This window comes from Coregonus lavaretus (assembly GCF_964263955.1).
Source record: "Coregonus lavaretus genome assembly, chromosome: 22".
NCBI lineage: Eukaryota > Metazoa > Chordata > Actinopteri > Salmoniformes > Salmonidae > Coregonus > Coregonus lavaretus.
Window position 1 is genome coordinate 5,950,214 of NC_140009.1, and position 25,508 is coordinate 5,975,721.

General features: G+C 45.2%; 1 protein-coding gene across 1 annotated transcript in view; it reads right to left on the reverse strand.

The window, feature by feature from the left end:
* Window positions 1–25,508, reverse strand: part of LOC311149476 (zinc finger protein 335-like) — a gene marked incomplete at its 3' end in the record, with an annotated part of 36,255 nt that continues 10,747 nt past the window's right edge. The window contains 22 exon segments of the mRNA XM_084186673.1: window positions 1–101; window positions 2,219–2,300; window positions 2,480–2,602; window positions 4,844–5,046; window positions 8,177–8,322; window positions 8,483–8,625; window positions 8,984–9,193; window positions 9,422–9,548; window positions 9,784–9,980; window positions 11,186–11,272; window positions 11,426–11,517; window positions 11,676–11,775; window positions 11,954–12,058; window positions 12,060–12,178; window positions 14,942–15,102; window positions 19,931–20,007; window positions 20,134–20,253; window positions 21,622–21,640; window positions 22,326–22,438; window positions 24,434–24,608; window positions 24,843–25,098; window positions 25,315–25,458. Coding sequence (XP_084042799.1) covers window positions 1–101; window positions 2,219–2,300; window positions 2,480–2,602; window positions 4,844–5,046; window positions 8,177–8,322; window positions 8,483–8,625; window positions 8,984–9,193; window positions 9,422–9,548; window positions 9,784–9,980; window positions 11,186–11,272; window positions 11,426–11,517; window positions 11,676–11,775; window positions 11,954–12,058; window positions 12,060–12,178; window positions 14,942–15,102; window positions 19,931–20,007; window positions 20,134–20,253; window positions 21,622–21,640; window positions 22,326–22,438; window positions 24,434–24,608; window positions 24,843–25,098; window positions 25,315–25,458 — 2,900 coding nt within the window.

The window sequence follows — 25,508 nt, forward strand, 5'->3', positions numbered from 1 at the left end:
TCATCTCTGCTCGTCAGTGAAGGTGATGACATCATACAGCTGCTGCATCTGCTCCAGATGGTCTTGTGTCACCGTCTGTCTCCTCGGGGCGTATGCAGGGACTGGCGCGTAGAAGAAATATCAGCCTGCACAGAGAAACACGAGATTGAACTTCACTCAACTCTCTAGAGTTTTCCCCGTTAGTTAACAATATCAACGTTTCCCTTTACTGTGGGAATTGTGATTGAATCAACGCAAATATTAGCCACTTTCAATGCAACATACCGAAAACAAAACGAACTATGCAAGACTTCGTATGCAAGAGATTTTGTTGTGACAGAATGCATCAGAGTAGGATTCTATTTGCATTGACACTCACTACTCAGCCCCTACTCTACACAGACCGGTGCCGCATAACCAATCAGAGCTGCCGTAGGCCTATATGCAAATAGACCGTTGCCATATATGGATCTGTGCCATTCATTCTGAACTGGACTGTGTTTACACCATGAGCGGTCGTGAGTAGAAGCGCTTGTTTTGAGATCAAAGCGAGAGCTGCGTGTAGCCACGTGTGAACATTTTGTTCATATCCTTTGCTAGTAGTGAGTTACTAGACCCAGTTATAGATCATTTTGTAGTCAGCAATGGAGGAGTGATTGCTTCCTACAAGATGATGCCCGCCGTTTGGTGAGACGTAGATCAGGTGGGTAAACTGAGTATATATAGTCTGTCATGCTGAGTTTTGATGCAGAGTCTTTACCAGATAAGGTCAAGGTTGAAAGTGTCAGTTTTCCCGTGAGACCTTTTGTCCTAAAAAACCTTGTTTTAGGTGTTAAGTTTATGGGCATGTTGCAGCAGTGTGTAGGAGATGTCTAAATGTGAGAAGTGTGTAGGAGGGCATGAGACGAAGGAATGTGTGGTATCGGTGGAGAAAGTCGTGTGTGTGTGTGTTAGTTGTGGGGGTGCCCATGGGGCTGGAGATAGGAAGTGTCCGGTGAGAGAAAAGCAGGTTGAGGTTGCCAGGGTTACAGTAGTACAGAAAGCGTCGTATGCTGAAGCAGTGGAGAGAGTGGTAGAGGAAGACGGGTACAGGGTGAGGGATCCTGAGAGGATTCCTGTGAGTAGGCAGAGACCAAGAGAGAGTGATGGGAAGAATATGTGGGCTTTTTAGCATTTATTACCATGGTTGTTAATTGTACTGCAGAAATGGATCGAAAGTCACAGAAAATAGAGGTTGTGGTGGCAGCAGCAGAGAAGTACTTTGGATTACGAGGATTTACTGCAGAACAGCAGCGGGGGGGTGTTGGTTGTAGATATGGTTATATAGTGAAATGGGTGGTTTTTTGTTGTTGTTGTAGTTGTTGTGAGGGCTAATTTTCCTTTCTCCCAATTTTTGTATTATCGTATCAAAGAATGTAATGTAGGTAGGCGGTGTATGGCCTCAATCACCAGTACAGTAGGGGGTGGTGTATGCATCTAAAAGTTGGATGCGATCCGCCAACCAAATCCCGAAGAAAAAGAAGGTATCATATCTTTCACCTGGATTCACCTGGTCAGTCTTTATCATGGAAAGAGCAGGTGTTCTTAATGTTTCGTATACTCAGTGTACAACAAAAACACAAGTCTCAGTACACTTGAGAAATGATGCATTAAACCAGATTTAGCTAACAGCTAATTTCCATCTGCAACCCCTGATCAGGTGAGTCATGTCCTACCACTGTCATAGATCACATACTGCCTCTAAACAGGTGAGTCATGTCCTACAATGGTTGGAGATAGTAGAGTAGAGCTTTGGGAAACACTGCTGTAATGAATGAAGCAGACAGTGGGTTAACCTCCAGGCCCTGTCCTCCAGGCCCTGTCCTCCAGGCCCTGTCCTCCAGGCCCTGTCCTCCAGGCCCTATCCTCCAGGCCCTATCCTCCAGGCCCTGTCCTCCAGGCCCTATCCTCCAGGCCCTATCCTCCAGGCCCTATCCTCCAGGCCCTATCCTCCCGGCCCTGTCCACCCGGCCCTGTCCTCCCGGCCCTGTCCACCCGGCCCTGTCCTCCAGGCCCTGTCCTCCAGGCCCTGTCCTCCAGGCCCTGTCCTCCAGGCCCTGTCCTCCAGGCCCTATCCTCCAGGCCCTATCCTCCAGGCCCTATCCTCCAGGCCCTATCCTCCAGGCCCTATCCTCCAGGCCCTGTCCTCCAGGCCCTGTCCACCAGGTTCTCTACTGAAGCAGACAGTGTGTATTCATACCGGTGACAGCAGAGTGTTCAGCAACCTCCAAGTCTTCAGGACTGACTAGCTGTTGTTCTGAACTGATGGGAAGATACTGGATCTGGGAAATTAAACACTTAACCTTCCATCTTACTCTATCACACAGGGCACATTTCAATTCATTATCCCAAAATACAGCCGTATTCTTGTTTGACTGTTTTAGGGGTTGAGTATTTTAGGAGCGATTATTTTGGGGCTTGATTGTTTTGTGATGGAGTGTTTTTGGGGTCCTCTACTCACCTGTTGCTCCTGCAGGAAGGCCCCATCATTCTCATACTGGATGATCTGTCCATCTGACATCTGGATGCGGTTCCCGTCTGATAGCACCACGTACTCCTGGGATATTAAGTGTTGGACTCCTTCCTGACTCCTTGTCCTCCTTCACCTGGGAGGGTGAAGGAGGACAATTACCACAATATCTTCACTGTCTGTCCCGCCTCTTTATAGTCAAAGTTAAGTAGATATGTTCAAATCAAATCAAATCAAATTTTATTGGTCACATGCGCCGAATACAACAGGTGCAGACATTACAGTGAAATGCTTACTTACAGCCCTTAACCAACAGTGCATTTATTTTAAACAAAAAAGTAAGAATAAAACAACAACAAAAAAGTGTTGAGAAAAAAAGAGCAGAAGTAAAATAAAGTGACAGTAGGGAGGCTATATATACAGTAAGATAAAGTGACAGTAGGGAGGCTATATATACAGGGGGGTACCGTTGCATAGTCAATGTGCGGGGGCACCGGCTAGTTGAGGTAGTTGAGGTAATATGTACATGTGGGTAGAGTTAAAGTGACTATGCATAAATACTTAACAGAGTAGCAGCAGCGTAAAAAGGATGGGGTGGGGGGGGCAGTGCAAATAGTCCGGGTAGCCATGATTAGCTGTTCAGGAGTCTTATGGCTTGGGGGTAGAAGCTGTTGAGAAGTCTTTTGGACCTAGACTTGGCACTCCGGTACCGCTTGCCGTGCGGTAGCAGAGAGAACAGTCTATGACTAGGGTGGCTGGAGTCTTTGACAATTTTGAGGGCCTTCCTCTGACACCGCCTGGTATAGAGGTCCTGGATGGCAGGGAGCTTTGCCCCAGTGATGTACTGGGCCGTACGCACTACCCTCTGTAGTGCCTTGCGGTCAGAGGCCAAGCAGTTGCCATACCAGGCGGTGATGCAACCAGTCAGGATGCTCTCGATGGTGCAGCTGTAGAATTTTTTGAGGATCTGAGGACCCATGCCAAATCTTTTTAGTCTCCTGAGGGGGAATAGGCTTTGTCGTGCCCTCTTCACGACTGTCTTGGTGTGTTTGGACCATGATAGTTCGTTGGTGATGTGGACACCAAGGAACTTGAAGCTCTCAACCTGTTCCACTACAGCCCCGTCGATGAGAATGGGGGCGTGCTCAGTCCTCTTTTTTTTCCTGTAGTCCACAATCATCTCCTTTGTCTTGGTCACGTTGAGGGAGAGGTTGTTGTCCTGGCACCACACGGCCAGATCTCTGACCTCCTCCCTATAGGCTGTCTCATCGTTGTCGGTGATCAGGCCTACCACTGTTGTGTCGTCGGCAAACTTAATGATGGTGTTGGAGTCGTGCCTGGCCATGCAGTCATGGGTGAACAGAGAGTACAGGAGGGGACTGAGCACGCACCCCTGAGGGGCCCCCGTGTTGAGGATCAGTGTGGCAGATGTGTTGTTACCTACCCTTACCACCTGGGGGCGGCCCGTCAGGAAGTCCAGGATCCAGTTGCAGAGGGAGGTGTTTAGTCCCAGGATCCTTAGCTTAGTGATGAGCTTAGAGGGCACTATGGTGTTGAATGCTGAGCTGTAGTCAATGAATAGCATTCTCACGTAGGTGTTCCTCTTGTCCAGGTGGGAAAGGGCAGTGTGGAGTGCGATAGAGATTGCATCATCTGTGGATCTGTTGGGGCGGTATGCAAATTGGAGTGGGTCTAGGGTTTCTGGGATTATGGTGTTGATGTGAGCCATGACCAGTCTTTCAAAGCACTTCATGGCTACAGACGTCAGTGCTACGGGTCGGTAGTCATTTAGGCAGGTTATCTTAGAGTTCTTGGGCACGGGGACTATGGTGGTCTGCTTGAAACATGTTGGTATTACAGACTCAGTCAGGGACATGTTGAAAATGTCAGTGAAGACACTTGCCAGTTGGTCAGCACATGCTCGGAGTACACGTCCTGGTAATCCGTCTGGCCCTGCGGCCTTGTGAATGTTGACCTGCTTAAAAGTCTTACTCACATCGGCTACGGAGAGCGTGATCACATAGTCGTCCGGAACAGCTGGTGCTCTCGTGCATGCTTCAGTGTTGCTTGCCTCGAAGCGAGCATAGAATTGGTTTAGCTCGTCTGGTAGGCTTGTGTCACTGGGCAGCTCGCGGCTGTGCTTCCCTTTGTAGTCTGTAATAGTTTTCAAGCCCTGCCACATCCGACGAGCGTCAGTATCTTTATCTTTATGCTGCTAATTGGAAACGTGTGAGGGGGATTGACATGGGATAGAGGACGGGGATGAGAGTTAGATCTTCATTGTTTTACCTCCAGTACTTGTTCTCCCCACTGTACATGAATCCATACGAAAGTCCATAAGAAGCCATTTTATACATTTCCAGCTCCCCCCTGTACCTCAGTCACCTGGTTATCTCCTGTTATGTACTGTAACGTCTGTCCGTCCACTGTGGTGATCTGCTGGGTGTACGTGGCCTCCACCTGGTCTTCCAGGCCTTGTTCCTGGGACACTATGATGTGGTCCTGACCCAGGGCCTGCTGTAGCTGCTCCGGACTGATGGTCTGTCCTGCCTGCAGGTCTGCAACAGAGAGAGAACAGCTGACTGATGGTCTGTCCTGCCTGCAGGTCTGCAACAGAGAAGAGAACAGTTGACTGATGGTCTGTCCTGCCTGCAGGGCTGCAACAGAGAGAGAACAGCTGACTGATGGTCTGTCCTGCCTGCAGGTCTGCAACAGAGAAGAGAACAGTTGACTGATGGTCTGTCCTGCCTGCAGGTCTGCAACAGAGAAGAGAACAGTTGACTGATGGTCTGTCCTGCCTGCAGGTCTGCAACAGAGAGAGAACAGCTGACCGATGGTCTGTCCTGCCTGAAGGACTGCAACAGAGAGAGAACAGCTGACCGATGGTCTGTCCTGCCTGCAGGTCTGCAACAGAGAGAGAACAGTTGACTGATGGTCTGTCCTGCCTGAAGGACTGCAACAGAGAGAGAACAGTTGACCGATGGTCTGTCCTGCCTGCAGGGCTGCAACAGAGAGAGAACAGTTGACTGATGGTCAACAGAGGGGAGAAACACAACATCTCAGACAATGGCCAATAACAACATAAGTGTTAACATATATCCTACCAACGGGACATTAAAAACTGTAATATCTTATGTTTCACCGAGTCGTGGCTGAACGACGACATGAATAACATACAGCTGGTGGGGTTATACACTGTATCTGTTGACCTCCCGAGTGGCGCAGTGGTCGAAGGCCACTAGAGATCCTGGTTCGAATCCAGGCTCTGTCGTAGCCGGCCGCGACCGGGAGACTCATGGGGCGGCGCACAATTGGCCCAGCGTCGTCCAGGGTAGGGGAGGGAATGGCCGGCAGGGATGTAGCTCAGTTGGTAGAGCATGGCGTTTGCAACGCCAGGGTTGTGGGTTCGATTCCCACGGGGGGCCAGTATGAAAAAAATAAATATATATAATAATAATAATAATAATAATAATGTATGCACTAACTGTAAGTCGCTCTGGATAAGAGCGTCTGCTAAATGACTAAAATGTAAAAGTATCGGCAGGATAGAACAGCAGCCTCTGGTAAGACAAGAGGTGGCGGTCTATGTATATTTGTAAACAACAGCTGGTGCACGATATCTAAGGAATTCTTGAAGTTTTGCTCGCCTGAGGTAGAGTATCTCATGATAAGCTGTAGACCACACTATCAACCAACAGTTTTCATCTATATTCTTCGTAGCGGTCTATTTACCACCACAAACCAATGCTGGCACTAAGACTGCACTCAATGAAGAAACTTACATCCGTTTTACCTCCTTTCTACCAGCATGTTAAATGTGCAACCAGAGGGAAAAAAAACTCTAGACCACCTTTACTCCACACACAGAGATGCGTACAAAGCTCTCCCTCGCCCTCCATTTGGCAAATCTGACCATAACTCTATCCTCCTGATTCCTGCTTACAAGCAAAAACTAAAGCAGGAAGCACCAGTGACTCAGTCAATAGAAAAATGGTCAGATGAAGCAGATGCTAAGCTACAGGACTGTTTTGCCATCACAGACTGGGATATGTTCCGGGATTCTTCCGATGGCATTGAGGAGTACACCACATCAGTCACTGGCTTCATCAATAAGTGCATCGATGACGTCGTCCCCACAGTGACTGTACGTACATACCCCAACCAGAAGCCATGGATTACAGGCAACATCCACACTGAGCTAAAGGGTAGAGCTGCCACTTTCAATTACTTCTATGCTCGCTTCGAGGCAAGTAACACTGAAACATGCATGAGAGCATCAGCTGTTCCGGACGACTGTGTGATCACGCTCTCCGTAGCCGATGTGAGTAAGACCTTTAAACAGGTCAACATTCACAAGGCCGCAGAGCCAGACGGATTACCAGGACGTGTACTCCAAGCATGCGCTGACCAACTGGCAAGTGTCTTCACTGACATTTTTAACCTCTCCCTGACTGAGTCTGTAATACCAACATGTTTCAAGCAGACCACCATAGTCCCTGTGCCCAAGAACACTAAGGTAACCTGCCTAAATGACTACCGACCCGTAGAACTCACGTCTGTAGCCATGAAGTGCTTTGAAAGGCTGGTCATGGCTCACATCAACACCATTATCCCAGAAACCCTTGACCCACCCTCATTTGCATACCGCTCCAACAGATCCACACAGATTATTGCGCTCCACACTGTCCTTTCACACCTAGACAAAAGGAACACCTACGTGAGAATGCTATTCATTGACTACAGCGTTCAACACCATATTGCCCTCAAAGCTCATCACTAAGCTAAGGATCCTGGGACTAAACACCTCCCTCTGCAACTGGATCCTGGACTTCCTGACGGGCCGCCCCCAGGTGGTAAGTGTAGGTAACAACACATCCGCCTCGCTGATCCTCAACACGGGGGCCCCTAAGGGGTGCGTGCTCAGTCCCCTCCTGTACTCCCTGTTCACTCATGACTGCTTGGTCAGGCACGACTCCAACGCCATCATTAAGTTTGTCGATGACACAACAGTGGTAGGCCTGATCAAGAAGAGGACCGAGCACGGCCCCATTCTCATCGACGGGGCTGTAGTGGAGCAGGTTGAGAGCTGTAAGTTCCTTGGTGTCCACATCACCAACAAACTAACATGGTCCAAGCACACCAAGACAGTCGTGAAGAGGGCACGACAAAACCTATTCCCCCTAAGGAGACTGAAAAGATTTGGCATGGGTCCTCAGTCCCTCAAAAGGTTCTACAGCTGCACCATCGAGAGCATCCTGACTGGTTGCATCACTGCCTGGTATGGCAACTGCTCGGCCTCTGACCGCAAGGCACTACAGAGGGTAGTGCGTACGACCCAGTACATCACTGGGGCCAAGCTTCCTGCCATCAAGAACCTCTATACCAGGTGGTGTCAGAGGAAGGCCCTAAAAATTGTCAAAGACTCCAGCCACCCTAGTCATAGACTGTTCTCTCTGCTAAAGCATGGGAAGCGGTACCGGAGCGACAAGTCTAGGTCCAAGAGCCTTCTAAACAACTTCTATCCCCCAAGCCATAAGACTCCTGAACATCTAATCAAATGGCTACCCAGACTATTTGCATTTGCCCCCCCCCCCCAAATGGGTTGGATGGAAGGAAATGGAGGACATCAGTGATTTATTCACCCAGTGAAATGACCTACATGTTGGTGTAAACGTGTGTGTTCCTTACACTGTAGCATGACGAGAGCCTCCTCATCACTGCTGACTATGAAGGTCTGCTGCTGGGAGCCTCCTCCAGAATGAGTCTTCCTCGTCGGAGGCTCCTGGCTGTGGAGACGCTCCATATGGAACTTGAGGTGGCCGTTACGATTAAACCTGATAGGTGCGACAGACCAGAAGGGTTCCCTAAGGTGCTTTCATAACTTTTTCTGTACACAACAACAACAAAAAAACCATTCTAAGCTGCCGTCACCCTCCCAACACAATAACAAAGTGTATTCTCAACGGCCTCAAGATGCCCTAATTGGTTGAATACCTCTGTCCACAGATCTGGCAGGTGAAGGGCTTCTCGTTGGTATGCGTCATCATGTGCCTCCTCAGGTCCTTCTTGTTCCTGGAGGCGAAGCTGCAGCTGGGACAGGTGTGAGGCCGCAGGTAGGCATGCACGCCCATGTGGGTCTGAGAAAGGAATGGTACATCGATAACTAAAATGATAGCATGCTTTGGATAGAACAAACTGTAATTTACTAACTAGGTCAATGCTGCCTTTCAAGAACAAAAAAAACATTCTTTGGGGCAAAAAAAGTCCCTTCATATGTATTAAAAGGGTTAATCTCAAACTCTTTCCTCAATTTATTGGGTGTGCTCTCCTCACCACCACCTCAAAACGTAAGAGGGTAGAGAGAAGAACAGAGGAAATCCGAGGGGAGGAAACTTATCTACTACTCCGAAGCTCTCCTCTAGGGAGGGCACAAGGAATCAACAAAATACTTCTGAGATTTACCCAAAGGCTGAGAAATGATAAAAAAAGACCCACCTTGACGTCTGGCCAGGAGGAGGCAGTGAAGTCACAGTCAGGACACTTGAAGGTGGACGGGTCGATATGGGCCCTCTTGTGGTTCTCCATGTCACTGCGGCCGTGGAACGACTCCGTGCAGATACGACAGGAGAACCTCTTGGGGTTGAGCTGGTTCTGATCCTGGGGGGATCCCACCATGGAGGGGGAACCGGGGGCCTCACTGCTTAGCTGAAGAGAGGGAGAGAGAGAGAGATTGAGGATGAGACAGCAGACTACTGATTGCCTTCTCAGACATCTACAGTTCAACTGAACAGGGAAGAGTTTCCCGAAAGACTGAGCATTAACATCATCTTAGGCACATTGCAGGCACTGTATTCCTGTGGAAATGTTCACAAGGAAAACTGTTCTCTAACGCCCCCCCTGCCACAGTATGTGGTTCTCCTGTGGCCGGCTTACCTCCACCTGCTGTAGAATGCCATCCCCCAGACCAGAGGTCAGGTAGTAGTGGCTGTCTCTGTTCTCTTGGAGTGTTTCTGTTCCATCCTGGTCTTCCTCCATGGGCTGGGGACTGCCCTCACCACTACTGAAAACACGGTGAAGTGGAAGTCAACCAAGTTCATGTATCTCCAAAAATGTTTGATACTTTTTGAAAAATGGGAGAAGAAACTTATTTCAGCGCTTCAAAAAAATCATTGGTAAAACATCATCAGGAATGTCAGTTGTGTATAGCAGATCAGAAAGACAGAATGGTGCTCATTAGCTAATGGCCAGTGCTGTGTTGGCCAGGTTAGGCCAGGTGAGTCCAGATTCTACTCTACCTGTATCCAGGTCCGGTGCTTTGCATCTCCTGTGTAGCTTGTTCCATCCGTTCCACCACACTGAAGCCCTCTGACTCCTTATAGGCCTGGATGGATATCTGGGTAATCTCTCCATTCTCATCGGTCCCAGCCTCATAGACCTCCTCGACCTCTTGTACCAGGGTCTCCCCGTTCTCAGACACCTGGAACGTCACAACCTAAAGGACCACAACAGAAATTAAAAAGACCCCACTTTTTTTTTTTTTTTTTATAATTTTTGGGCGCTTTTAATTTGATTTAGATATCATGAAATAGGTGGGGAGACCGAGAGAAAATGAAACGCAGAATAGTGGTGGGACTGGGATTGGTACGCACACTGGGGGGGGTTGGTATTGTAATATATGGGCTTTAGACGACGGCATTACCCGCTAGAACATAATTTCTTAAATGCTGGTCCTGGGGACCCAAAGGGATGCAAGTTTTAGTTGTTGCCTTAGCACTCACACACCTGATTCAAATCAAAGGCTTGGTGATGAGTTGATTAGTTGAATCAAGTGTCTGAGTGAACGGTCAAAAGCAAAAAAGTGCACCCCTTTGGGCCCCCGAGAACAGGATTAAACGAGAAATTGGCAATTTTTTTAACCAAATCTCTATTTTTGTAGTTGTACATGTTATATAATAATAATATGCCATTTAGCAGACGCTTTTATCCAAAGCGACTTACAGTCATGTGTGCATACATTTTTTACGTATGGGTGGTCCCGGGGATCGAACCCACTACCCTGGCGTTACAAGCGCCATGCTCTACCAATTGAGCTACAGAGGACTACAGTCTGTACCCTTATAGAAGGGTACAGACTAGAAGAAGGGTACAGACACTGTTTTTTTTGTTGTTGCAATTTCACTTGTTTTTGAGAAACTTCCCCCAGCCAGCGATTCACTTCCTCATCCTCGTTGTGCAGTATGGGGTCTCTGAAACAAAGGCTCCAAAACCACATAAATACGTCCTTTTAGAAATGGAAAAGCTCTCAATATAGTCCAATTTCTCCTTTAATCCTGTTCTCGGGGACCCAAAGGGGTTCACTCAGACACTGGATTCAACTAATCAACTCATCACCAAGCCTTTGATTTGAATCAGGTGTGTGAGTGCTAAGGCAACAACTAAAACTTGCATCCCTTTGGGTCCCCAGGACCAGCATTTAAGAAATTATGTTCTAGCGGGTAATGCCGTCGCCTAAAGCCCATATGTACAGTACCAACCCTCTAGTGTGTGTACGAAATTGCAACAACAAAAAAAAAAGTGTCTGGACCCTTCTACAACATGCAATTTACATACAAATTGAGATTTGGTTGTAAATAAGCAAAATTCTCCTTTAAGAAACGCTATACCAGCTTAAAATAAATTAAAATCAAATCAACCAACCTTTTGAGCTCCCCCGGTCGCTGAGGTAACCCCTGTCCAGGAGCCCGCTTCTAGAACCTCGGAGTCCGATGATTTCACCATCTGTACCTGAGGAGCACACACAGACAGACTGCTAATCCAATACACAACCTAGTCTGTCCCATTCATGCAGACCCGTGTAGCATCCCTGTATGAATCATTGCACAGGTAAGTAAAACAACAGAGGTCTACTCAATGAGCCAATGTGTGACCCAGCAGTACCTGTAGAGAGTTTTTCACCAGCTGTCTGGCGTTGCTCATATTCAACAGCAGATCCAGAGCATTCTGGGCTGACAGGTCTGAGTTCCCGGCTGCTGTAGAGATGGAGAGAGATTAAAGTTATTATTGTGTCATGCTTCACAATGCATTATAAACGTTACCATTGGGCTTGGAAGAGATCTTAGGCCATAAGAAAGAGTCTCGGTGGGGCAGTCGGTCACCTGAAGAAGAAGGAAGACGAAAAATAACTGACCCTGTTCGTAAGTGATGGTGGTGTTTCCCATTGCATCTTGGGAGACTGAGGCGTTCTGCATCGTCTGCATGGCTTGTAGGGTGTCAGGATCCACTGCTACCTAACACAACAGTCAAACATTCCCAAAACTATCCATTAGATAATTATTCATTCCGAGTTACTGGCTTCTACTGTTTTTCCTTTAGAAGACCCACTGAAGCCCCCCAAACGCACGTTCATCTCTATATTGAGAGGCATACAGAGATATAAAGTACAGTTTAGCTCATCCCCAGGCGTACTAGAGTGTTCTGTAGGCCCGGTGTGTCGTCGTGTTGCTGTTTGAGGTCCTCTATCTGCTGCAGGGTGAAGAAGGGTCTCCTCCTTCGTCTGACGGGGGAGGAGCTAGAGATGAGTAGCGCTCCACTCCTCAAACGCCTCCGGGTGGCGACACTGGACGTGCAGACGCAGGTTCTTACGGTGCTTCGTCGTGAAGTGGCACATCTCACAGGAGAATGGCTTCTCTCCTAGAGGGCGAAAGGAGGGCACATTAGATCTACCATGGGGTAAATATGCTAAAGCAGTGATCCTAAATCCTTCTGCTCCTAGATCTTCAACACCTTGATTAGCTGAATATGGGGTGGCAGAGAGGTTAGAGAAGAGAGCCATTGACCGAAGGGTCGCGGGTTCGAATCCCAGGTACAGCTGAAAACTGGTGGGGTTGAGGGGTAAATAATTGTAATAGCTAGTGAACTAAACTGATCGTGATGGAGAAGATCACAGTGACTCACTTATGTGTTTGATGGCCAGGTGTGAGACCAGGAAGCCCTCTTCAGAGGTGGAGTATTTACAATAGTCACATTTAAAGGGTTAGGGTTGGGTTTAACCCAATGAGTCCCACTGCGACGCCGGCGCAATTTGGACTTCCAACCCCTTTTAAACATTGTGTGGCTTGTACCATTGGATTTGTCTATTTCTTCCACATCTGTTGGTACCAACCATTGGTCTGTGTGATTAACGGGGGAGGAGCTAGAGAGGTGTTTGTGAGACAAGGGCGGATCCCGAAGGGGCCCGGGGCCGGGTTTTTTACAAAAATGTTTGTAGAGTCCGAATGGTTTGAGCTAAAAACGATTAAAAGCCATCTATGAAAAGCTGAGACTCAAACACGCACATGTAACATGTTATGCTCTATGATGCTCACAAGCTACAGAGCCATTAGAAGGTAAGGGGTTCTTCTACATAGAAGATAGTTGCTGTTACAAACTCCACACAGTTGTCACTGACTAGTTGGATATTAATTTCCTACTGAGCTAACAAGTTCTGTACTTACAGCATTCATATGAATTCATTTTTATCAGGTTTTTGCTTTGGCGGACCTTATTGTTTTTATTGACATTTGAATGCAACTGTTTATTAGGGCTGTCCCTGACAAAAAATATATATTGGTAGACCAAATTTTAAAAAGTGTATTTTTCCATACATAGACACACCCTGTGTGTTAAGAAAATCAACTATATATGCATTGAGCTTGTCTGATGGTTTAAGCGCACTGTTTGATGAAATAAGACACAAATGATTCAAGAGGGAGCCAGAGATCAAGATAACCAGAAGACAAAAACCTTAACCTGTCCCGGCCATCCTCCTCCCGCTCCTACTGGCTTTCGCAGATTCTGCCGTTACTCTCCTGAAGTTGCCATTAATAGGTTACACGAGGAGTCTGCAACCTTTCTCATGTGGAATGCCAATTTATCTTGCCATTTCTACCGATCTGCGTGCCAGTTATGGTTTTCATATGCACATTTTCGTGGAACAGTTTCATTTAATATATAATAACATCTTCGTATCTCAAAATCATTGTCATGTGGTTAATCAACATTTCTATCCAAATCTAAATGAAAATAAACCTAAAAAAATGTACTTCTATTGCCATTGCCAACTATGTAGAAATAGCCCATAAAGCCAACAAATAAAAACATCCAACAAAAAATAAATATCCTATAAATCACATTGGCTGCACATGGCCTGTCTGCAACAAACTTAAAACATTATATCAACTATTAAATTGGGTCCTGCCTGAAGCATGCACTAGCAAACTTGCAACATTGTATAAAATATTCTGGGCCTTCAGAGTTTCCTGCGCCAGTGAGCTTGGGACAGACACAGCTGTAGGCTACTTGATCAAGAGATAAGTAGTAATCAGGGAGGTCTGTTTTATGATGTTTCCAATCGATCAGAGCATGACATTTTTCCCTTTCACGCTGAGTGGTGATCGAAAGGGAGAGAGCTGGAAAGATTTTACAAATACATTGAGGAACTATTGTCATTCTCAATGGATGTTTGCTTGCTGTTTGAGGTGAAGAAAACATTACTTTGAGAAGCTCCACAGCTCATTAGTGGTGGTGCGTTAAGCCAATCAGAAATACTATCAGATCCCCAAATGGGCACATTTATATGCCTATAGGCCTACTTCTATGCATAATCAGGTGTGCATCCTTACTCAACAAGTGTAGCATAGGTTGTGCGTTCTGCAAACAACGTGTCCACTCCGACAATGAGAACAGTAAAAGACTGGAATAATTACATACGCATTAAGAGACATTACCGTAACCAAACAAACATTGTAGATGAGTAATTATAGGAATTAATGCAAATTAATTACTTAAAAATCATACAATGTGATTTTCTGGATTTTTATTTTAGATTCCGTCTCTCACAGTTGAAGTGTACCTATGATAAAAATTAAAGACCTCTACATGCTTTGTAAGTAGGAAAACCTGCAAAATCGGCAGTGTATCAAATACTTGTTCTCCGCACTGTATGTAATGGGGAATTGATAGACACTAACATTCAAAAGCAAACAATTCACACAATGAAGTTATGAAACAATGAACGTGCACAAATTGTCACTCTCCCCTTCTCCTTTGACTGTGCCATCCCTGTGGCCTCCGCAATGGATTAGTTCACTGAGATGGGCGCCAATAATACAATCTTGTGTGCCATAAAAACTTTTTAAAAAATTATCATAATATAAATAATAATATACAAATGTTGGTCGACCAACAGCCTATCGATCTAACAATCGACCAGCCGACTAATTGGGGTCAGCCCAACTGTTTATGTCAAATAGTTTAGTGTTCTACTTGTAGCTATGGTTGTCCTGAAAAGAAAATGGTAAAATATAGACTAAATATAAGGGCTGGACATGCAGATAAATGAAAGTCATAAATGAAATGTTTTCTGTGGTCTCGAGACTGATAGTGTTAAGAGTCAGGGTCAGGTGTAGAACTCACCTGTGTGTTTGATGGCCAGGTGTGAGACCAGGAAGTCCTCTTTAGAGGTGGAGTATTTACAGTAGTCACATTTAAAGGGCCGGTCGTTGTTGTGGGACAGCTGGTGGTTGAGCAGGAGCTTCTTGTTGTCACAGTCATAGTCACAGAACTCACACTTGACCCTGGTGAACAGAGACATGCATTAGGCAGGTCACAGGATTTTAACACTGTGTAGTGTATGATAAGGAGAAAACATTTTGAAACAGGAGGTGGGTGATTCTGCAACTTCGGGCACTTTGGCCCTGCAAGCTTTCAGAAATTAAAAAAACGTATTGAAACACCATTTTAATAATATTATAATTGTCTTTGATTTGTCTAGAAATAATATCTGATAATGGCTGCGATTGTACTATTCAGCAATTTATTTATTTTTGTCATTTTTCTCAGACAGCCATAGACAAATTTAATTTCCATCACGTCATTAAACATCATTTTTAGTTGAAAATGAAATACCATACAATTAACTTAAAACACATTTCTTACACATTTGTACATTCACTTGTATTGAATATTATTTTAAGTGATTTTTAAGGTTTTCCTAATATTAATAATTCAACACGACGCCTGAATGTATAAACTTGCCTTTGTGACAGCTGAAAACATTTATTTATCATGAAAAATAAGATATTTCCACCCAACCTTTTTGTGAGATTATGATGACAACCATAGGATTTCCCTATCTAAAACAAATCAAATGTAAATTATACATAATATACTAAATTTACCTAAAAAATATGGGTGTGGTGGAAATGACATCTATGTAAAAAATAAAAACGTATGAAAACAATATTTTATTGCAACCATTTTTGAACAACAACCATTGTTAAACATTTAATTCATATAAGACAAAAGTAAGATCCAAAATTAGCCGATGGGCAGAGCTCAAGGAAGTAGGCCAGTGTTTTTGAGAGATGGGCCCAGATAGCAGAGGGGTCATGCCGCATAGAAGAGCTCAGTGAGAAAAGTGACACTGTATCATTTGTGGTATATCCAACACAGGTGTGGAGGGTCACCTGCTTGTGAGAATCACCAAAGTGAACTTGCTGGATTTCACTTGTGTATTTTACACAGGTAGTTCTCTGCAAAGCCAATATGCACGATGATCTCCTCTTTCCGCAGATTCTCTTTTAAAATTATCTCAGTATGGAGTATTGCTGTCGAATGTCGTACACGTGTTTCCCCAACTTCTCTTACATTTCTTTGGAGAAGTCCTCCAGTAGAATCTGCAGTGCGCCACACACCTTTTCTTTTACTGTCAAATGTAAAGGGAACTTCTCAGTTTCCCTCTTTGTTTTTCTTCTCTCTTCAGCTCTTCTGTTTTCCCTCTCGAACCACCATGTCTGCTCAGCAGCATCAAAGTCAAGATGTTTAAAAGCTATTTTGCTTGGCAAAAGGGAGCACTCTGTGTACCTGCGCTCTTTCTTCAGGTTCTCACAGCACAAAGACTCAATAAAAGGTTATCAACGTTGCTTCAGCTGATCACTTTGTGATACTGTAGTTTGTCCGCCATGAACTGGAGGTTGACGTGGGTTTTGCAGAGGTACGTGTCCCTATCCTGGACTGTTGGCTTGACAACCCAAAAATGACATATTTTACAGAATTCATAGTAGGACATTTTTAATCTCTGAATATTCCCTCTTAAAATTCTGATAAAAGGTTCTGAATTGTGCCATTCAAGAAGCGCTTCTGCTCGTTTTTCTTGTTCCTCGTTAGTGCCCTTTTTCCCTGTTGTTTACATTTACATTTTAGTCATTTAGCAGACGCTCTTATCCAGAGCGACTTACAGTTAGTTGTTGCTCTACTGTTGTCGTCACATCATCAGGTGAATTTCTCTTCTGTTGTTTTGTTAATTCTGTTACACTGCTTTTTCCTGGACTATTGAAGACTTGTTGGCCTGTTTTTAATTTGCCCTCATTGCTTTTGCTGAAAATCCAAATTCTCCGTTTGCGGCTTTGACCAGGCCATACTTTCTCAGGATGTTGCGCCTCTGAGCATTTTTTGTCCTTGGCACTGTTGCGCATTTTTTGATACTTTTGCTTGACTCTGCAATGATGGCATTTTTGAAACGATAAAATCTCAAGTTCTTCTTCGTTTGCTGTTTTGTCTCTCCATCTTCATCAGTTGATTAAAAAAAAAATACATTTTGTATTTCTCAAGATTTCCGTAAAGCTTTGTCACGCAAAGATCTCTGTATGTTTTTGAGCGAAACCTTCCAACCTTTTTTCCTTCCGGCAAGTATTCGACTTCTCATTCCTGTTGCAGACAACGAGGAAAGGGTATCAGGGCGTGCATCAGGGGCAGGTAAGTTAGGGGCAGGTATGTTGCCCTCTGGCTGCAAGTCATCTGGTGACTGAGGTGGTGTGTTGCCTGATAGGTAGGTCTCCATTGCAACTGTTCTCTTTAAATGTCTTCTATTCCATTGGTTGCATTTCCATTGCCTTCTCTCGCTTCGTAATCTCAGAGATAGATTTCACTTCTCCCGTTTCTTCCAGTATCTCTCCCTGTCTTTTTGCAGATGTTCCTGGTATCGTATAGGATCATTTCTTATTTGGTTTCTATGACCTCTGTGACCTCTGTGCTGTTTTATGTGCCATCTTCTGAAAACAAAAGAAAAATACTACTTAAGTTTTCAACTTGTGCGGCTTTGACCACAGCATTTTCTAGATTAAATAAATGTAAAACATGATTAAATAAGCCTAAAGTAATAAAACTATTAACATAAATGGATTTTTGTCATTTCCACCACGTTCTGTCATTTCCACCACAGTTAAGTTTGTGATGGAAATGACTGATGGAAATGACGCTTCTACAGTTTTTGGAGAAAAATGACAGACTGCTTAGCATGCTTTGGCTATTATTACAGCTAGTACAGTGAGGGGAAAAATGTATTTGATCCCCGGCTGATTTTGTACGTTTGCCCACTGACAAAGACATGATCAGTCTATAATTTTAATGGTAGGTTTATTTGAACAGTGAGACAGAATAACAACAAAAAAATCCAGAAAAACGCATGTCAAAAATGGTATAAATTAATTTGCATTTTAATGAGGGAAATAAGTATTTGACCCCCTGCAAAACATGACTTAGTACTTTGTGGCAAAACCCTTGTTGGCAATCACAGAGGTCAGACGTTTCTTGTAGTTGGCCACCAGGTTTGCACACATCTCAGGAGGGATTTTGTTCCACTCCTCTTTGCATATCTTCTCCAAGTCATTAAGGTTTCAAGGTTGATGTTTGGCAACTCAAACCTTCAGCTCCTCCACATATTTTCTATGGGATTAAGGTCTGGAGACTGGCTAGGCCACTCCAGGACCTTAATGTGCTTCTTCTTGAGCCACTCCTTTGTTGCCTTGGCTGTGTGTTTTGGGTCATTGTCATGCTGGAATACCCATCCACGACCCATTTTCAATGCCCTGGCTGAGGGAAGGAGGTTCTTACCCAAGATTTGACGGTACATGGCCCCGTCCATCATCCCTTTGATGCAGTGAAGTTGTCCTGTCCCCTTAGCAGAAAAACACCCCCAAAGCATAATGTTTCCACCTCCATGTTTGACGGTGGGGATGGTGTTCTTGGGGTCATAGGCAGCATTCCTCCTCCTCCAAACACGGCGAATTGAGTTGATTCCAAAGAGCTCCATTTTGGTCTCATCTGATTCCAAAGAGCTCCATTTTGGTCACCAATCTGACTCAGCTTGGTGACTATGGTCCCAGCTGCCTTGAGATCATTGACAAGATCCTCCCGTGTAGTTCTGGGCTGATTCCTCACCGTTCTCATGATCATTGCAACTCCACGAGGTGAGAGCTTGCATGGAGCCCCAGGCCGAGGGAGACTGACAGTTATTTTGTGTTCCATTTGCGAATAATCGCACCAACTGTTGTCCCCTTCTCACCAAGCTGCTTGGCGATGGTCTTGTAGCCCATTCCAGCCTTGTGTAGGTCTACAATCTTGTCCCTGACATCCTTGGAGAGCTCTTTGTTCTTGGCCATGGTGGAGAGTTTGGAATCTGATTGATTGATTGCTTCTGTGGACAGGTGTCTTTTATACAGGTAACAAACTGAGATTAGGAGCACTCCCTTTAAGAGTATGCTCCTAATCTCAGCTCGTTCCCTGTATAAAAGACACCTGGGAGCCAGAAATCTTTCTGATTGAGAGGGGGTCAAATACTTATTTCCCTCATTAAAATGCAAATCAATTTATAACATTTTTTACATGCGTTTTTCTGGATTTTTTTGTTGTTATTCTGTCTCTCACTGTTCAAATAAACCTACCATTAATATTATAGACTGATCATTTCTTTGTCAGTGGGCAAACGTACAAAATCAGCAGGGGATCAAATACTTTTTTCCTCTCACTGTATATATAGTTTACACTAAATACATTATATCTATATTAAATAAATCTACCACAAATTAAATAAATTATAGGCTGTTTGGAAATGACTGACAATATAAATATTCTCTACACAAGCAATATTTACCTCTGGACATCACATCTGGAACAACTGTCCGCTGCAGCCATGTGCTTCAGTGTCACAATACGTTTCCATGGTAACTAAGTTAACATTCTCTTGACAAAACTTTATTTATGAGGAATTTGTCCTCAGTGCTGGAAATGACACCACTACCAAAGGACAGGTATATTTTTCATTAAAAAAACAATATAAAAGGGCATACTCAAAATAAATGTTGATATAGATTTTATTTCATTGACTCTTTCTTTAATAATTACACATTACATAATGTTTTCTCATAGAAAAACATAGTAGAAGCTCAAAAGTCTGGGACAAGGGCAAAAAAGTAGCTAAAATACTTAATAGAGAGGTGTTTAAAACATCTGGGGTGATTGTAGTGTAAACTTAACATATAAAGTATAAAAACGTTTAAAAAACAAAAAAATAGGCTATGTTCTGCTTAGAGGCACAATGAAAATGGCGCTACATCCTGTACTGACCTGCTGTTGTCCACACTCTGGATGTGTGTTAGGAGATGCATCTTGAACGTATATCTCTTCTTGAAGGACTTCCCACACTGTGAAGTCAAAGCACAAACAGAGATTTATAAAGATTTTAATGAAAATCTGAGATTAAAACTAGAAAACCTGATTGATTTGAGTGGATTATTGGAATTGTTCATCACGGTCAGATGATGTGTTACCTTGTCACACATGTGTGGTTTCTCAGCACTGTGTGTCTTCATGTGCTGAGTGAGTCTCTTCTGCATGGGGTAGACTCTGTGGCACACTGGACACGGGAACGACAACACCTTATACACCTGCTGAGAGTCAGAAAGACCACACTGGACACGGGAACGACAGCACCTTATACACCTGCTGAGAGTCAGAAAGACCACACTGGACACGGGAACGACAACACCTTATACACCTGCTGAGAGTCAGAAAGACCACACTGGACACGGGAACGACAGCACCTTATACACCTGCTGAGAGTCAGAAAGACCACACTGGACACGGGAACGACAACACCTTATACACCTGCTGAGAGTCAGAAAGACCACACTGGACACGGGAACGACAACACCTTATACACCTGCTGAGAGTCAGAAAGACCACACTGGACACGGGAATGACAACACCTTATACACCTGCTGAGAGTCAGAAAGACCACACTGGACACGGGAACGACAGCACCTTATACACCTGCTGAGAGTCAGAAAGACCACACTGGACACGGGAACGACAACACCTTATACACCTGCTGAGAGTCAGAAAGACCACACTGGACACGGGAACGACAGCACCTTATACACCTGCTGAGAGTCAGAAAGACCACACTGGACACGGGAACGACAACACCTTATACACCTGCTGAGAGTCAGAAAGACCACACTGGACACGGGAACGACAGCACCTTATACACCTGCTGAGAGTCAGAAAGACCACACTGGACACGGGAACGACAGCACCTTATACACCTGCTGAGAGTCAGAAAGACCACACTGGACACGGGAACGACAGCACCTTATACACCTGCTGAGAGTCAGAAAGACCACACTGGACACGGGAACGACAGCACCTTATACACCTGCTGAGAGTCAGAAAGACCACACTGGACACGGGAACGACAACACCTTATACACCTGCTGAGAGTCAGAAAGACCACACTGGACACGGGAACGACAGCACCTTATACACCTGCTGAGAGTCAGAAAGACCACACTGGACACGGGAACGACAGCACCTTATACACCTGCTGAGAGTCAGAAAGACCACACTGGACACGGGAACGACAACACCTTATACACCTGCTGAGAGTCAGAAAGACCACACTGGACACGGGAACGACAGCACCTTATACACCTGCTGAGAGTCAGAAAGACCACACTGGACACGGGAATGACAACACCTTATACACCTGCTGAGAGTCAGAAAGACCTGTACAAATACATCTGGCTGGTACAGACGGACCATACGACTCCTATGGCATAAAAACAAGATATCTTACTGGGTTTAAAACCTTTATTCAGATATAATAAACCTGCTATGGCATGACAACAAGATCCCTCAATAGGTTTATAACATGTTTATACCTGGGGTGATCTGGATAGAAAAAGCCTATCTAGGTTGACCAACTATGGTAACTATGGTAACTCAACATTTATAGATAAAAAGGGGAAAATACTTACAGACTCAGACTTTGTTTTCCTGTGAAAGGATGAAAAAATAAAGTTACTGGATCTAATGATTGATTGATCAAATGATCGATCAAGCTTTTAGTATTTTAGATCGAGATCGATCGGTCTCCAGCTAAAAACCAATAAAGGTCAATGTGCCATTTTGGTCTGGTAATGTGAGTTGTGTGGAGCTCACAGGTGAATGTCCCACATGGTGTCAGGAGAGAACATACTTGTCCTGGTTGAGTACTGCTGAGTGTATGATAACGTCCTGTGTGTGTGCGTGTACATACTGGTCCTGGTTGAGTACTGCTGAGTGTATGATAACGTCCTGTGTGTGTGCGTGTGTACATACTGGTCCTGGTTGAGTACTGCTGAGTGTACGATAACATTTACATTTACATTTTAGTCATTTAGCAGACGCTCTTATCCAGAGCGACTTACACTTAGTGAGTGCATACATTATTTTTTTATTTTTCATACCCCCCGTGGGAATCGAACCCACAACCCTGGCATTGCAAACGCCATGCTCTACCAACTGAGCTACATCCCTGCCGGCCATTCCCTCCCCTACCCTGGACGACACTGGGCCAATTGTGCACCGCTCCATGGGTCTCCCGGTCGCGACCGGCTACGACAGAGCCTGGATTCGAACCAGGTTCTCTAGTGGCACAGCTAGCACTGCAATGCAGTCCTGTGTGTGTGCGTGTACATACTGGTCCTTGTTGTGTATTGCTGAGTGTCTGTTGACATCCTTCTTATACACACTGCTGTAGTCACACACCTCACACTTAAAGGGCTTGTTCCCCTGGTGGTTGAACATGTGTTCCTGTTAACACAGCAGAGACCACAGGCTCTTATCATTCCCACTGTGGTTATTACAGACAGTACAGGGAACAGACCAGGCCTGAGACACGAGAGAACAACTGAAGACTAATTCAATGATTAAAGAAGCAGTGTAATTAATTTACAATAAAGATGATGCTGTAATGAGGGCTATATACAGTGAGGGAAAAAAAGTATTTGATCCCCTGCTGATTTTGTACGTTTGCCCACTGACAAAGAAATGATCAGTCTATAATTTTAATGGTAGGTTTATTTGAACAGTGAGAGACAGAATAACAACAACAAAATCCAGAAAAATGCATGTCAAAAATGTTATAAATTGATTTGCATTTTAAATGAGGGAAATAAGTATTTGACCCCCTCTCAATCAGAAAGATTTCTGGCTCCCAGGTGTCTTTTATACAGGTAACGAGCTGAGATTAGGAGCACACTCTTAAAAGGAGTGATCCTAATCTCAGTTTGTTACCTGTATAAAAGACACCTGTCCACAGAAGCAATCAATCAATCAATCAGATTCCAAACTCTCCACCATGGCCAAGACCAAAGAGCTCTCCAAGGATGTCAGGGACAAGATTGTAAACCTACACAAGGCTGGAATGGGCTACAAGACCATCGCCAAGCAGCTTGGTGAGAAGGTGACAATAGTTGGTGCGATTATTCGCAAATGGAAGAAACACAAAATAACTGTCAATCTCCCTCGGCCTGGGGCTCCATGCAAGATCTCACCTCGTGGAGTTGCAATGATCATGAGAACGGTGAGGAATCAGCCCAGAACTACACGGGAGGATCTTGTCAATGATCTCAAGGCAGCTGGGACCATAGTCACCAAGAAAACAATTGGTAACACACTACGCCGTGAATGACTGAAATCCTGCTGCGCCCGCAAGGTCCCCCTGCTCAAGAAAGCACATATACAGGCCCGTCTGAAGTTTGCCAATGAACATCTGAATGATTCAGAGGAGAACTGGGTGAAAGTGTTGTGGTCAGATGAGACCAAAATGGAGCTCTTTGGCATCAACTCAACTCACCGTGTTTGGAGGAGGAGGAATGCTGCCTATGACCCCAAGAACACCATCCCCACCGTCAAACATGGTGGAAACATTATGCTTTGGAGGGGGTTTTTCTGCTAAGGGTACAGGACAACTTCACCGCATCAAAGGGACGATGGACGGGGCCATGTACCGTCAAATCTTGGGTGAGAACCTCCTTCCCTCAGCCAGGGCATTGAAATTGGGTCATGGATGGGTATTCCAGCATGACAATGACCCAAAACACACGGCCAAGGTAACAAAGGAGTGGCTCAAGAAGAAGCACATTAAGGTCCTGGAGTGGCCTAGCCAGTCTCCAGACCTTAATCCCATAGAAAATCTGTGGAGGGAGCTGAAGGTTCGAGTTGCCAAACGTTAGCCTCGAAACCTTAATGACTTGGAGAAGATCTGCAAAGAGGAGTGGGACAAAATAATAATAATAATAATAATAATATGCCATTTAGCAGACGCTTTTACCCATAGCGACTTACAGTCACGCGTGCATACATTTTTATTTATGGGTGGTCCCGGGGATCGAACCCACTACCCTGGCGTTACAAGCGCCATGCTCTACCAATTGAGCTACAGAGGACCACAAATTCCTCAAAGGACCACAAAAGCCAACTACAAGAAACATCTGACCTCTGATTGCCAGCAAGGGTTTTGCCCTTGTACTAAGTCATGTTTTTGCAGAGGGGTCAAATACTTATTTCCCTCATTAAAATGCAAATCAATTTATAACATTTTTGACATGCGTTTTTTTCTGGATTTTTTTGTTGTTATTCTGTCTCTCACTGTTCAAATAAACCTACCATTAAAATTATAGACTGATCATGTCTTTGTCAGTGGGCAAACTTACAAAATCAGCAGGGGATCAAATACTCCCCCCCCCTCACTGTACATTTGATTGACCGACTGACTGACTGGACTGTATGCCCCGGCCTACTCACCTTGAGCGAGGACCAGCGTTTGCAGCGGTAGTTACACTGCAGGCATTTGAAGCACTCTGGGTCGTTTCCTTGGTGAGAGTCTACGTGGAACCTCAGGTCCTCCTGGGACAGGAAGCGAGAGCCGCAGATCCAACAGCTGTGAGGCCTCAGGAGGGGCTTCAGAGACTTATAACACCTGGTGATACACACAGGGAGGGGGGAGTGACGGTATTCGGTTGGAAGAGCTCTGTCTGCGGCTACATCACGTAATACCCTTTCCAACAGTACAGATCTGTGCTGTACGCAACCACCATGGTCGCTGGAAGGGACAATGTCAAAAGTCTAAAATCCACGCTATCCCAGGACAGTTCGATGCAGGTATTCAGAGATACAGTAGCTCACTTCAGGTGTCAGTAATAATGAGTCTTACTTGCGGTTCATGTACTTCTTGTATTTCTTTCTGAGAAACCGCTTTGAGGGTCGACCTCGTTTCCTGGGGAAAAACTCTGCCTCCTCCGGCCTCCCATTGGGTGACGGGTCTTTGTTCTCAGAGTCTGACTGGCTGATGCCGGCTTCCGCTGCTTTTCCATTGGCCAAGGAAGCTGATCCGTTTCCCAGGCCTGAGGAACTGGCCTCCTCCGAGCCTTGAGGGTCCACACTGCTGTTAGCTCTCTCACCCTCAGCTTCTGTCCTCAGACAAAACAAGGGAAATACAGGGCAGAGTTCATGCATTAGAAACCTATTCAATAACAGCTTGGAGAATGAAAACTGCACACTATTGTCTTCTTGCAAGTGAACTTTGGAAAGCCTTGACTCAAACATGGAGAGACGGAAACAGCTGAGAGTGTATTGTGCAGTCAATGTGAGCATGGCGAGTATATAATGCCGACAGTAGTACCCACCCTTGCCATTGTAGCTGCCCTCTGTGGAGGTGAACTTCCTGGGGCGTCCCACCCTGCGGCGGGGGCGGTCTGTGGAGGAGCAGGGAGGAGGGGCAGGCTGTCTGCCCCTACAGTCCTCATCTGCTGGGTTATAGTCACTGTCCTCTGGAGGGAGAGAGTGAGTGTGTGAATCCCAAATCGACACCCAATGCGTT